This window comes from Kryptolebias marmoratus, linkage group LG11 (genome assembly GCF_001649575.2).
Source record: "Kryptolebias marmoratus isolate JLee-2015 linkage group LG11, ASM164957v2, whole genome shotgun sequence".
Classification (NCBI taxonomy): domain Eukaryota; kingdom Metazoa; phylum Chordata; class Actinopteri; order Cyprinodontiformes; family Rivulidae; genus Kryptolebias; species Kryptolebias marmoratus.
In genome coordinates, this window is record NC_051440.1 from 22,577,996 (window position 1) to 22,592,163 (window position 14,168).

At 39.0% G+C, this 14,168-nt stretch overlaps 1 protein-coding gene across 1 annotated transcript in view; it reads right to left on the reverse strand.

Annotated features, from left to right (window-relative positions):
* Positions 1-12,009: 12,009 nt before the first annotated feature.
* LOC108237539 (neural-cadherin) overlaps positions 12,010-14,168 on the reverse strand; it is a 112,193-nt gene continuing 110,034 nt past the window's right edge. The window contains exons 32-33 of the mRNA XM_017419030.3: positions 13,570-13,724; positions 12,010-13,034 (exon numbers count right to left, since the gene is read on the reverse strand). Of these exons, the coding sequence (XP_017274519.1) occupies positions 12,468-13,034; positions 13,570-13,724 (722 nt within the window). The 3' untranslated portion in view covers positions 12,010-12,467. The remainder of the gene's footprint in view (positions 13,035-13,569; positions 13,725-14,168) is intronic.

Consider the following 14,168-nt stretch of genomic DNA (forward strand, 5'->3'; position numbering starts at 1 on the left):
CTCTAATTACCTGCAAACAGCTAATGAATTCTTCAGGAATCCTAACATGTTGTGTACGTGCTCACATCATCATCCGTTTTGCACGGTTGCCATTAATTTGCTCATAAACAAATACAATTAGCATAAAATGTTTCATTACAGACTCATATATCTGGTTAGAGTATAAAACAGTTGAGCAGCACATACAAAAACATGACATTTTGTTGCATTTCCTCTCATGCTTTATAAGTGTTGTGATGAAAAGAACGAGGTTTGGAAAAATCTTTCATGGTGCTTATGTTTGTCGTCCTTGGAAAGGCTGATGTGTGCACTGGTATGCATGCTGGCACATCTCTGTGTTTGTATTTGTGTGTGTTTGTTATTGTTGGGGTTTTTTTTTGCTTTTTTTTGCTTTATAAATTTTCCATTCAAGGTCATCTGGCGAAGAGGGACAATGGACTCAGTCCGGGGTGGACTGATGATAAATGTGTACATTTTATGACAACAAAAGCATAATGACCTTATTCCATAATGAATGGATTCATCATTAAAACTCTTTGGCCTGCGGCAAAGTCTTTTTTGCATATTCTGATGTCACCTCCTCTCTGAAAATCCAATGCATTTCAGGTCCATGCCTCTGGTGTACTTTGTGTGTGCATGTTCCAGTGTCTTTTAGCAGTTTTGTTTACGCAAGTCTGTGCATTTTGTGTGTTTTGAATGTTTGTGTCCTCTGTGCCTTTGTGGCGCACTAGTCCAGACTTTCTAACTACAACATCCATTAACTCAGACATGTGAACTCAAAAGAACTGATATTCAATCAATCCTTTAACAGACATGTCACAGACACAAGTGTATCCATGCCACAGTTTCAATTATTCAAATTTTTGTACAAGTAAGGTTTAAGTGACTATATGGAGCATCATTTTGGGACAAATTGAGCTAAAACCTTCTATCAAGTGTTTGCTCAACACTTTAGCACTAAATATGTGTGTTTATCAAACCAAGAAAGGTTTTTGTTACTGCGTTGTGGAATTTTTGCTATAAGATAATAATATTAATTTTAAAAAAACATGTATTTTTTTTCTACTTTTATTTTTTTTTTAATTCTTCAGAGAATTTGCTTGCAACCCCTTTTGCCATTGTTTCATTACACAGAGTAAAACAATTTCAAAAACTTTAAGAAATACAGTGGGTGTTTGTATTTTTTCATGCTTATAATTGCTTTCAGCTCATTATGTCTACATTTATCAAACATCTGTATGACTTGTTGCTTTCACATTCCAAAGAAAAATTCTTTTGTTTACTTGTTTAGGAATGAACAAACCCACAGTATTACATGGAAGTGGATAAACAGTGGCAATTTCCATCACAAAAACATTTTGTGGTTTGTTCTTGTGTGCACTTTCTTTTTATAAGTCAAACTGTTTGACATTTTGAGACAATTGTCATAGTTAATTGCCTAAAAAACATAAAGTAAAAATATTGTACAAAAAAACATTTGCATTCCACTTGGCCTTGTCATAGTAGCTGCTATGAAAAAGTGTTTTTGATTACCTGAAGACATTTGTTTAGTTGGTAATTACTGAATAGATTCAGCATCAGGAACAATACGAACAAAGCCATCATTTATTTAACATTGCCTTAAAGTTCTGTTTTGTTATATGATTTTGGAAAGTAAAATAAATTAAAAACCTAACATTCCTTGAAGGAATGCAGAACGCCTGTTGCCCTTCAGTTTCAGATGAATGTCAACTCATGTGAAGAAATCACAAAGTTGTAGCTGTTTGGTCAAACATTGAAAATAACATTATGGACAGTCTCATGCAATACTGAAAGATGTCATGCTCAGAGTACATGTTGTAAATGAATCACAGCTACAACCACATTCAATTTGAGGTCAATATCTGTAAAATTGACTGAGTTATAGCCATTTTTGTGTTGGCTAGTGTTAATCAGCTGTGGCTGCCATCTTTAATTAGATTGACTCCAGGAGTTATTCAGTTGTAGATTAAACAATTGATTTCTGAAAGTTTCAATAAAATCTGTTAAGTGGTTTATGAGATATTTTTCTGACAAACAAGGATGGCATTAAAAGTGAATAGTAAAGTTTAAGGCAAAGAAATTGTACAGTGAGCACTTGGAGTAAAAGTTGTGATTGACTCTAATCTACTACCTCACAAAATTCTAGCACAATATCCATAAACTGACTAAATAATAGTCTCACCAGGACAAGATCACAGTGTGTTAAAAGTGCATTTTTAAAAATCTGTTAAAAATTTACTTTAAAATTTACTCAGGCGTAAATTATTCCATACCTTGTAGATGTACACCCAATGATTACTTTCTGCAAGTTTCATGAAAATTCTGTGGTTTGCTAACAGACAGACAGACAAACACACATGCAAGGGCAAAACCCTTATTGTCCACCTTTGTCTTTCGCAGTCAGGCAATAAAAGGCTGCAAAACTACATGATTTCTGCAACACATGTCCACCAATAAGTGGTCCCTAAATAATTGGTCATTGAGAAAATCCATACGACTTACAATTCTACTTCTGATTGTCTCCATACACTGCCCTTTGCAGTCGTGCTGCATAAACTCAGTTAATGTCTATTTCCTGCCTCTCCTTCTAACAAAGACACAGTTTATGGCTGCACAAATACAGCCCTGATTGATTGACAGTGGTCAATTATCAACTCCTCTCTGTGCAGTATTGATCCCTGCATGAGATTAGTATCTTTTCTCCATCTCTCTGTGTCCTGCAGGTCATGTAACACAGTCTGACCCCGCCATGGATACAAATGGCACATACATCTCCTCAAACACTCCAAATGTCACTTGTCAGACTCACTAAAAGGGGGAGCTCAGAGTGGTTTGAGGTAAACATGCACACAAGTATACACTCTCATCAGGAGAAAGGATCGCAGGCTGCAGAGATGTCTCTTGTTATAAAATGGCAATTATGTTATCTGACAGGTTTGCATCTCCTCCCTGTGTGGGACTCGCCTGCTTCACTGTGTATGCCCTGCAGGTATACATTTTCAAGAGGTGAGGCAGGTAAAAAGCACTTGAAGTGAATCATCCTTTCAGCAAACATTCAATTAGAATATCCAATACTGAGCGACACTATTACTGAGCCAGCCACCTCACCGGTGCATTTCCCAGATAAAGAAATCTGCTGAATTTAGAAGCCCCACAATGGATGTAGGTGTAAAGCAGCGGGGGAGGAAGCCGAGGAGTCCGGGTGCCAAGATGAGAATTCAGAGTTTCCCCTCTGTCTGTAGTCAGGTGGGATGACAGGGGGTAAGCGCTGGTTGGTGGCTCTCTGACAGCCTGTCACAGCAAGATCACTGCCACATGCCTGTCTGTCCACAACACTGACGGCTGACCCATCCAACATGGCCCGGCCCGCTGGTCATGCCATTCCTGCCTGCTGTCGGACGTCTCTGACAGCTGACAAGACTCCTGGGACACAACCGGCAGGGGCCAGAGCACCGCTACCTGTACAGACATCAGGATTTACCGCTGCCAAAGAAAAGACTGTGGAGGAGACAGTGCAGGAAGAGAGGTGAGGACATATAGTATTCGTCTTTTTGTTGTTGTAGAGGATGTGAATTCTGCTCAAATAAACAACAAATTTCTGCCTTTAATTAGCAAATCTTTGTCATTACTTTTATCCAAACAACCATACAGTTAAGATAGCAAATCTGGGTCTCCAGCAGCAACATGTGCGTGTCTAAGTTGCTTTGTTTGTGTGTGTGTGTGTGTTACATTTTTCACTGCAGAACTCCCTTTAGATGTGAAGACAAAGGAGGCTGATGGCTGCAGTCTCAGGCTGCTGAAACATATGGGCCATGTCATTTATCACGTCGGCTGGTGAAGGAATGAGAGGCCATCAGTGGCCTGGCATTGATCCCTGAATGGGCCAGCTATTGTTCCCAGCAGCACCTGGTTCTGTTAGTTCTGACTGCAGTAATGGGAAGGCGGAAACACATGGGGGAGGGGGGGGGGACTTGGTGGTGGTGTTAACATTTTCTAGGCCATATTTTTATAAGTAGCATAAGAAAATGGAAACCTGGGTGAGCCCTTCTTTTTTTATTTCTAATATTCATCCTAAATTCAGATTTCAGCACAGAACTGTAAATACCTTTTAACAAAACAGCTCCCAGAATTCTGACACAATATAACTTTGAAGATGGTTTGTTCTTCAAAAAACTTTCATTAATACTTTAGAAATTAGGCAAATCGTGAGTTTGTAAACATTTTATAAAACATTAGCATTGACTTATAAAACACTTATAAAAGATTATTCATACATTGAAGTGAGCTCACTATAGTGTTTACATGCAGGTAACCTAATAAGAAGTGTTTGATATTAAAACTCTAAGCCATAAAAAAGGAATAAAATGCAGCCATTCAGTAAATGAATATTGTTTTATACTGTTTAATAAATGATTGTGAAAGCTATATAAAGTGTTTACAAATTATTATTTTAAAAGCATTAATACATCCTTTACAAAGAAGGCCTTATTTTGAAGTGGTACCAAAAAACATAGCCAAAATTAGCAACACAATAACATGTTAGAAATATATAAAAACAACAACAAGCCCTTCCTAGAAGTAAAGGAACAAACAAAAAAAAGTACAAATATAACAAGTTTGATGATTTTGTTTTTGTGATTTCTGTTATTTTTATTTATTGTATTTTATTGTTTGTTTTCTGAGTTTTACTTGAATATTATGATGATTAATAAAATGTAACACCTTCTGTTCTGTTGAGTTATATATAATTTAACTGTAGCTTCAGTTCTTTGTTAGTTTTATGTGTCACCTCAAATGTGGTTGGTTCAATGTTGAAACAGTTTTATGAAAGGTTCTTGTGTGGTAGTTTTATTATTATGATTGTTATTATTATTATTTGTACTTTACTGTCTGTATTTTGTGTGTGTGTGTGTGTGGNGGGGGGGGGGGGGGGGGGGGGGTGTATTTTAAATTTGTTGCATTTGCAGAACAGATTTTTTTTGCATTTTAGTTTCTCTATAAATTGCAGACCAAAGACGAAAAATCAACAAAAGAAAAACCACACACACTTTGTTAGATCCTAATTCAAATTATAAGTATCATTTATTTAAGAAGTTAAAAGTCAGCAAGACAGCAAAAATGCTATCAGTTTGATTATAATACTGACAAAAAGTGAATAAATTCTAATCTTTGGTCTTGAGGTTTATGCACTTTTGCAGCATGCATTTACTCTTAAATGTCTCCGTGTTTTGGAGAATCTGACAGATTCTTATAACGTCTTTAAGACGTTTGTAACATTTCTACAATATGAGTTTTGTACTTCTGTGAGAAATCCATTAAAATCTGCATTTGATGTGATAGTAAAATGAAAAGAAAAGTGAAGGTCAGAAGTAGAGATATTTGAGAGATATTATGAAGGAAAAAACATAAAATCTCCATGAAACATGTTTCTTTTGCTCATGGATCCTTATGCAACTAAAACAAAAGAGGCTCAGAAGAATACAGGCTGTATTTTGATGTTTTGAAAGAAGTTCTAATATTTCCACCTGCTTTTGTTAAAACACATTTGCTTACTCAGCATTGTTTGTCTGCAGTAATTCATCACACGGGCTTTGAGCTATTGATGGAGCCAGCATCCGTTTGCAGGCCTCTGTCAATGATTCACTCACTAAGCCCATCTGTCAGGCACCCTCTGCTTCTCCCCCTCTTCCTCTCCGCTGTTCAGCTCAGCCCTCTTCTTCCTCTGTGATGGATGGACAAAAATCCTTGACAGACACAAATGGCCACATTCAACGCAAGAACACCTCATAGATTTAGTTGTTGTGATGTAACCCTCCTCATACATTCAGTCATTTCTTGCATCAGAATCACCTGTGGTGCAATTCCAAAATCCTTTAAAGTCTTTTACAACAAAAAAGCTCTGCAGGGAGGTGATTTCTAGATGTGATTGGTAACTATTTGAGTATTCACAGCTTAGCAGAGGACAAAGATCGATAAATCAACTGCTCCTAGAATCCATCTCACTTGTGCCATTAAAAGCTCCTAATTCAGTCAGTGATAAAGTGTGGCCGGCACATTTCTGGGAGGCTGCTGTGTATCCATGCAGAGCAAAGTGCAGAGCCACACAGAGAGGGAAGAAACTATCCAAGTGCCTGAGACTGAAAAAGAAACCTGAAGATCTTGATGTGAACACAGCTCAGTGGTGTGAGTCAGAGCTCAGGTGTGGTGAGGAGCGCCATCTGTGGGCAGATGATACAAACTGCACTAATATAAAACTAAACGGTTTACTAAAAATAATATCATTTACAGCTCATCCCTGATTTCAGAAACAAATGCACTTTCAAGGAGTTTTTTTCTGATACCAACTGTAGAAGTTCTGTGTCCAAATCTTGTTCTGATACTTGGAGCTTTTAATTTGTGCACTCTTAGCATTACATTTCTGACTTTGCAGACCACATTTTAGAAAAGAGTCTTTGACTAAAAATGTACTTAAACTGCATCTGCAATTGTGGAAATAACTGAACACAATAACACAGGAGACAGTTCTACAATCAAATAAGAGAGGCTCCATAAATAGCTTTACAAAAGGAAATAAAGGATGATAAATAGTTACATTTTTTCTGGCTACTTTATCATGTTCAGGGTGGGGGTGGGATGGGGGTGGGGGGGGCCATTTCATCTGTCAATGGCCAAGAGGCGGGGTCCACATTGGACAGGTCAACAGTCCACTCCAGGGCCAACACAATGATACACAACCTTACACTCTCGCACGCACTCACTCCTATGGTCAGTTTTGAATCACTAAATAATGAGACATGGTGCCTGAAGAAAAAGGTACCGTAAAACTCTAGAAACTCCACATAAAAAGGCCCCAAATGAGACTGCAGCTGAGAGCTAACACATGTGGGCAAAAACATCTCCAGGTACAGAAACCTGGGGTTATTAATAGCTGCTGATAATGACAGATAGAAGAAATGAATAAACCAGATCAGGTGTGAGGCGCAAAGAAGACAAAACTGACCAAACCAAACCAAGGAGCAGAGTGAAGAAATAAAATAAGCAGGAGTATGACACTTAAGAAAACTCTGCTAATGGAATCTAAAACAAATGTGGCAGGTTGTAGATTTTTTTTAAATGGTCAAGTTTATAGAACAAAAGCAACAAAAGAAGATAAGTCATAAACAAAAGCGAGCAAGTTCTTTACATTCACTATAGTCTTCTGATTATTCTTGAATTTTTTGCAATGTTTTTGTGTCACTTTTATACAAAACAAGACAGAAAACATACAGTATTAGTCACATAGTTTTAATGTTGCTTATGATTGTCATGAAAACTGCATTTACTTTATTAAAAAAAGATACATCTGATAAGTGAGATCTTTACAAAACACACAGGGAGCTGAAGGGAATAACAGAACCATGTAAACAGCTTCACATTTTCAAATTATTAGACAACATGTTGTCAGCATGTGTAACATTCACAATTATTCATTTTACAGTGGAAACGGTTTAGGACATGAAGGTAAAGCAGAACTGTTCTCTGTGCAGGTGAAAGTGTATGTTTATGATCTGACTGAGTCCTGTGAGCAAATTATTTATTTGACTTTACAAGAAACTACTTGAAATACAAAAGGATTTTTTTCAACAGTGGTCTTCAATTAAAATTCAGTGACCTCCACAAGATTCAGGATAAGTCTTTTTTAGTAACAGCCATCTTAATTTTCTTCACACACCATACTCTCTTTTCAGGCCTGTACCTCTCTGTGAGCTGGCATCTTCTCTGCACAAAAAGAAATTAAATAAGAATTTCATTCTACTGAAATTTAACAACCGATTTGGATCCAGATATGACTTCACCTGGGTTCAGATTCAGACTGCAGTCCAACATTTATGGAACCCTAGTCTATCTCGCTGTTCCCATAGCTGCTAATAAAACTTCTAATACTTTGATTTCTATTGCATGTGAAAGTAGTTTTTCCTCCGCCTGTTTTATTCAATAAACCACAAATCTTTCCACTGTGAAGCTATGGTCGTCATTAAGTAAAGGCTATGAGTCTTAAAACATTAGATAATGTATACAGTATGTATTGATGTTCAACATGCTGGCAGCTTTTCCTCTCCTCTTATTTAAAAAGCAGAAGCTGTGAGGGAGGTGCAGCAGAGGTGCTGTGGCTCCAGCTGTGCAGAGATCACTGCAACTCTCCCTCAGCCTCAGAGAGCCCGGGCCCTCAGCATTGACCCCCTTGCATCAAACTTGACTGCTCGTGTCCTGTCTGCCTGCCGAGTTGTCGTGTAGGCTGTGTCGCTCTGTCACAAGACATGTCCCACATTTGCAGCCGCCATCGTTGGCCAACAGGATGAGAACGTCTGTCAGGAGAGCTGACACGCACGCCACTTTGCAGGGCGACTGACAGAGGGCCACGCCACACTGTCACTTCTCCCGGATCTATTGCCTGAGGATAAACATGGACTCACACACACACACCAACGTTAATAACACAAGAGTAAACAGAGTTGGAATCTCAGGGACTGACTGACTGACTGACAGGCTGACTGGGTGACCAGCCACGGCTGAGGAAGCTGGAGCTCTGTGTCACCCCTCATTCTTACAATCTCCAGCTGTCACATCAAACACTCGGCGTCTTGTGCTGCTGCTCCTCCAACAAACTCAGCCTCGCCACCTTCCCCCTCCCCCGGCCTTCTGAACTAATATCACATCAGAAACGTTTCCTGTAGTGCAAGAGGAGACAGCGAGTGGCATTTTCCCCTTAAATCTGCACAGTCCTTCAGCTGAATCTGAGTTGTTTTATTTTTTATTTTATTCACGAGGTCAGTGCACATTAATAAACATGACTGTAAATGTGCTAGAATTGGCCAAAGGCTATGTTTCATCTGTTGTACTTGGACAGGTCAAAATAACCATAAAAACAGGATACAAGATTAAAACATCAAATGCAGACAAAATGATTCCCATTTAATTTTAAAGGCTTTTAGGTAGAGCTAGCTTTTAATTGTATGAATTCCCATTGATGAGTGAATATGAATCATGAGTCCCAACTTACATCATACATTCACAACTGTTTTGCATTTGTTCCTCCAAGTTAGGGAAAGTGACAAGGACGCAGGGTAAAGTGTCCAGTGAGCGAGACCAAAACCAGACACGGAGACAACAGCTGAAGGTAAGTGTTTTTATTTACAAGGTGGAGTCTATGTACAGTGCGCGTGCCGTGGTTGGATCTGGAAGGAAAGAGGACAGGGTGAGTCTCGGGTACCAATCCTGCAATCAGCTGAGCACTGCAAGAACGACTTAATTGTTTGTCCTTTGGTCTTACAGATCCAGAAGGTGTCCAGCGGTGAGGAGGAAAAAGGAGGAGGCGTTCAGGTGATCCAGGAGTCGACAACCAGTAATCCCGTCCAGGTGAGTATTCCGAAAACCAGGGTAGGTATCTGTGAGTCCAAAGCTCCGTGACGTGGCAAGGTATCTAAAACAAGGTACATAGAAAACGTAGTCAATAGTTAACCAGAACTTGGTTAGAAACGGTGGCTGCGAATCTAACCCAGGAGGTTCGATGCTCCAGCGAAGGTCTGGTCTCAACTGGAGGCTTAAGTACTGGCAGTCCTCATTAACCCGAATCTGGATCACCTGTGAAAGTAAGAAAACTGGAGGAGCCGCCCCAAGGGGGCTAAAACTCCAGATCCCTACAGAAAGATTTTAGAGCAATAGATGTAGTTTCTCATACAATGATTTAAATTGGTGGAAAGTAGCTGTTTTATTTACTCAAATAGTGTAACTTTAAGAAATAGTTCTGAAAAAAAGCAATGAACAATAAATATCTTACTTGTTGTAGATGCAGTGGGTCACTAGACAACCTCAGTTTGGAGAAACAAAGATAAATTCTTACTGGATTGATGAACTAATAGTTAATCAGATCAGAGCTGAGGCCAAGATGGTTTGTTGCCATTGTAGAACAATTCTTTTCAGAAATTCTGTATTTTGTTTTGCACATCATAATTCTGCTGTAAACGTTACGTTACACGTTGATTTACATAAAATGCAGAGGTTAGTTGTAAGTGCAAACAGCAGCAGCAGCTAGATGTAGCACTGCTAGAGCAGCTTGGAGCACTTCTGGTTGGTAAATTTATGGCATTGTAAAGATTTATAAAAACCATTTGCAAGTAATTATATTTCAGAAGCTGGAGTTTGAAGATGGGATCTATTTTAGTCTTGGACTACCTGTTAGCTTGTGAATCCAGTCAGAATTACCTTTCATTTTTCCAAACTGAGGTGATTCTAAAGAGCTATCTGCTACAGGTAAGTTGTTAACTGTTCATAACTTTTCCACATAACCCATTTTCAGAAGATCTGCACTGTATTTTTCTTGAATGTTTGTCTTAGTATACGCCTCCAAAGAACAGTGATGAAGTTTGTAATAAATGTTTTAAAATTGTTCTCCCAGGATTTTGAATTTAAATAAAGCTTCAACCTCTTTCATGTTGAAGAAAATTTGCCGCAGCTGCTCAGCTTTGGTTGCTTTCTGGTGATTGTGAAAGCTGGAAAACATAATTCAAATTATTTATGAGCACATCCATCTTTCTGTGAAGTTATCAATTTATCTATTAAAGTTTTTATTTGAAATTGCCTCTCAGGCAGTGCTGTGATTTGTTGCTGCTACTACATTATGATTCACAGTGCCCTCTCAGGGCTGAAAAAGAAATTACAAATTACAACCCCTTAAAATAATTAATAATTCTGGTTATTCCCTGATTATTTGAGATATTTTTCTTCTCTTATGTGAAAATAACTTAATAGTTAACATTATAAATTTTGCTGGCCAAAGACAAATAGCAACACTGAGGTGGATGGGGGAAAGAAAGATTGTTTTCTCTTTACATTTGTGACCTGGAAACAAAACAGAACAGTTTTATTTTTTAATGCAAATTTAGTCCATGTTAGCTCCTTGTTTACACTATAAGTAGATAGAAAATTGCAGTTGTGCAATTTGCATTTTAAGAAACTACTTATCATGCATTCAGGACTCGGACTAATTTTAATAACTGTAATAATATTTGGCCCACATTGCAATCCATGATGACAGAGATAATCATGAATCTGTGCAAAGATGCTTAGATCCTGCTGTGAGAAATCCCTCATGTGAGCAGATAAACTCTGAATGTGGAGTAATGAGCTGTTGTTTGAATTACACGTTGTGTCGCCACTTTGCCAGTAGGTGGCTGCGTAGATCCACGCAATAAATTTATACGAGCGATTCCAACTGAATGAGGTTTAACTATACACACGCAGAGATGTGCTGAAGTATTAATGCAGTGATGATCTTTCATTCAGATGTGGTATCTAGTGTGAATCCTAAGTCAAGACTCATGAATACAAATGCATAAATATGAAGCTCCTTTAAGACCTACAGGGTGTTAAAATCTTGCTCTGTCTCTTATGTCTCAGCATGATGCATTATGTAGGTGTGCAGACAAACCAAAAGCAGACATCAAGACCATCAGCTGAAGGCAGCAGCTCCGCGTGCTTCTCTGGAGAGTCGCTCCGGTGTCACAGTTGTTTAACTCCAGTAATGTTGTCCAATTAAGTATGATGTAAAGCAGCCTGCTGGGACCACCACATTTTGAGTTTATACTGGAAAGTCTCAGCAGCTTGGGTCAGAAGGCTACAGGCTCTGAACATGAATAATTAATCCCTAAATTGACCTTGTTCTTATCAGTGGCTCTTGCTGCTGGTAATAGCTGAATGTGACAGGCACAGCTGTCCCAGTTTGTCACGAATGTTGTCATCCTAGTAATATTGGAAATACATATAAAGTGCTTTTACATGTAGGTTATAAGAAATTTAACCATCATTTCATTTCATTTCATTTCATGACAAACCTTTGAAGATGAAAGTTGGCTCAAACTTAAAAAAACCCTGCATTTTCAAGAATCACTTATATGAACGTCTGCTTGAACAAGATTGAGTTTGAAATATTATCAAAGATACTCATTTATTTTAAAAGAAATAGATAATACAAATGAAACAAATTCATTTTGTCACATAAATGATTTCATGAGTCATTAACAACAAAAAGAATCCAGTTCTCTCAAAGGAAACTCATTTGTCCTCTTGCTTGCAGACATTACTCTTGTGAGTTTCATGACATAAGTAGTTGTGACACGGGGCGCTTCCAAAAAAGTGCTTTCTGTGAATTAATTACTGTACAGTGCAATGCAAAGTCAACAAAACATCACATCTGATCAGTCATTGGTAAACATCTTTTATATCAAAGAACGTAAGTGTTCAAAATTTCATCAATACAGTACATTTATAGGAGAATTCACACAGATCCAGGGCAAGTTCTCAGTCTCAAAGTATTTCACATTTAATTACCTCCCTTTGGATTTACACCATTGACTTTTGATTAATGCTGCTTTCTCAGAACCTGCAGTTCTGTCTTGCAGAGTGCAGCCTCACATGTTCTTCTCGCAGTTCATCTGCCCTTTGCTCTCCTTAAGTTTGTCTCTCTGGCCTTCTGGAGCTTTGGTGTCTCCTCTTAAATCACACACCACAGCTCGGAGGGTTTTGAACGTGTCCATCCGGGTTATGTGGGCTGCATGGAGCCTGACTTCTGAACCCTGAGATGCATCGAGGGAGCTGAGCGAGTGCACCGAGGAAAGGCTGCGCTCCTTCCCATTGGGACGGCGTGGTGTTGTCATGGTACCGAGCTCCTCTGTGTGCTCCATGTCCCTCATGACCTCACAAAGGTAGCGAGCCAAGTCTTGGCTGGAGAAGGAAAAGGCTCGCTGAGAGCGGCGGAAGGTCAAAGGGGAAGATAAGGTTTCTGCCTCTGAGGGGGGGATGGCCAGACGCAAAGCAATAGCTGCATTGCCATTCCCATTCAGCATGACCTTTTTGTTGTTGTCCTGAGGAAGCTTAGTCTGTGGGTAGCAGTTGATGTTTTGTGGATAGCTGTAGCGGAGTGACTGCGCAGGGCTGGGCTGAAGGGAGCGCTGCAACTCCACCATGTTGAAGGCATTCTAAAAGACCAGCAACAAAGAAAAGCAGGAAATTAAAAAGACGAACACAAAAAAAGAGGATCAATTATCTGTTATTCATATGTAATCTTTTCTGAAAATTTAGAAGATAATAAACAACAACACAGCAGCTCAGCTTATGCCTCTGAAAGCCAGTAGGCTTGTTACTTGTCTGTTGACTGAGACGAGAATCCAGTGCCTAGGAAGACAAGTTGGCAACAACAGCACCTTTGATCAGCCAAGTAATTAATTATCTGATTGCAGTGAGGGTGTTCGTCTCATACTGACCCTATTAAAACAAAGGCATTCACAGCTATTGGAGACTTATTGCTAAAGTTCACCTAATTGACTCGCATTGCTCAATCTCCAAGGAATTGATATTTAGTTATCATTCCATAGCACCAACAAGCACATTTCTCTATCATATGCTAATATGCACTGGTTCAATTATCCCCTCATTTGCACATCCCTTTTAAAAGTCTTGACATATAGTGATGACATTTAAAACAAGTAATTTAAAGGCTAACAGTAGGTTTACCTGGTCCTGTTCTCCTCCACCTTCTTCGTCGTAGTTGAGCACGTTCTCTCGGATGTCCTCCCACTCGCCATGGTGAGCAGACACGTGGTAAACCCCCTCCTTGAGGCCCTTGTGTCTCCTCCAGCAGGAGTAGAGAAACAGCCCCAGCATCAACACTGAGGGGTGTCAGAGAGTGTGTTAGCACAGCAGGGAGCACTCTCACATAATTAAAATGAGATTTTGAGCAGAAAAACACGACTTTGGGCGAAAATTAAATGTGAGCGGAAAGTTGTGATACAAATTTTGAAGCTTTAGTAAAAACCCCCATAGGCATTACCATTAAAATAAATTCATTTTCCCATTACCTGCAATAAATAACATATAATAAAGTACAAATACAAAAAAAGGCATAGCATTGATTCGTCCCAAAAGGCCTGCTAACTGCACTGAGTACAGTTAAGTTGTTCTAATGGAAGATATGTGGAAATGGAGGCCCCACCTTTCCACCTATTCCCTTTGATGTGCTGCTCTGCTTCCTGTCTTATCAAAGACTACAGTTCCTCAGAAACCTATTAAATGAGTTTGTACTCTTCCCAGCTTAAACTCAAAGCCTCAGTGGC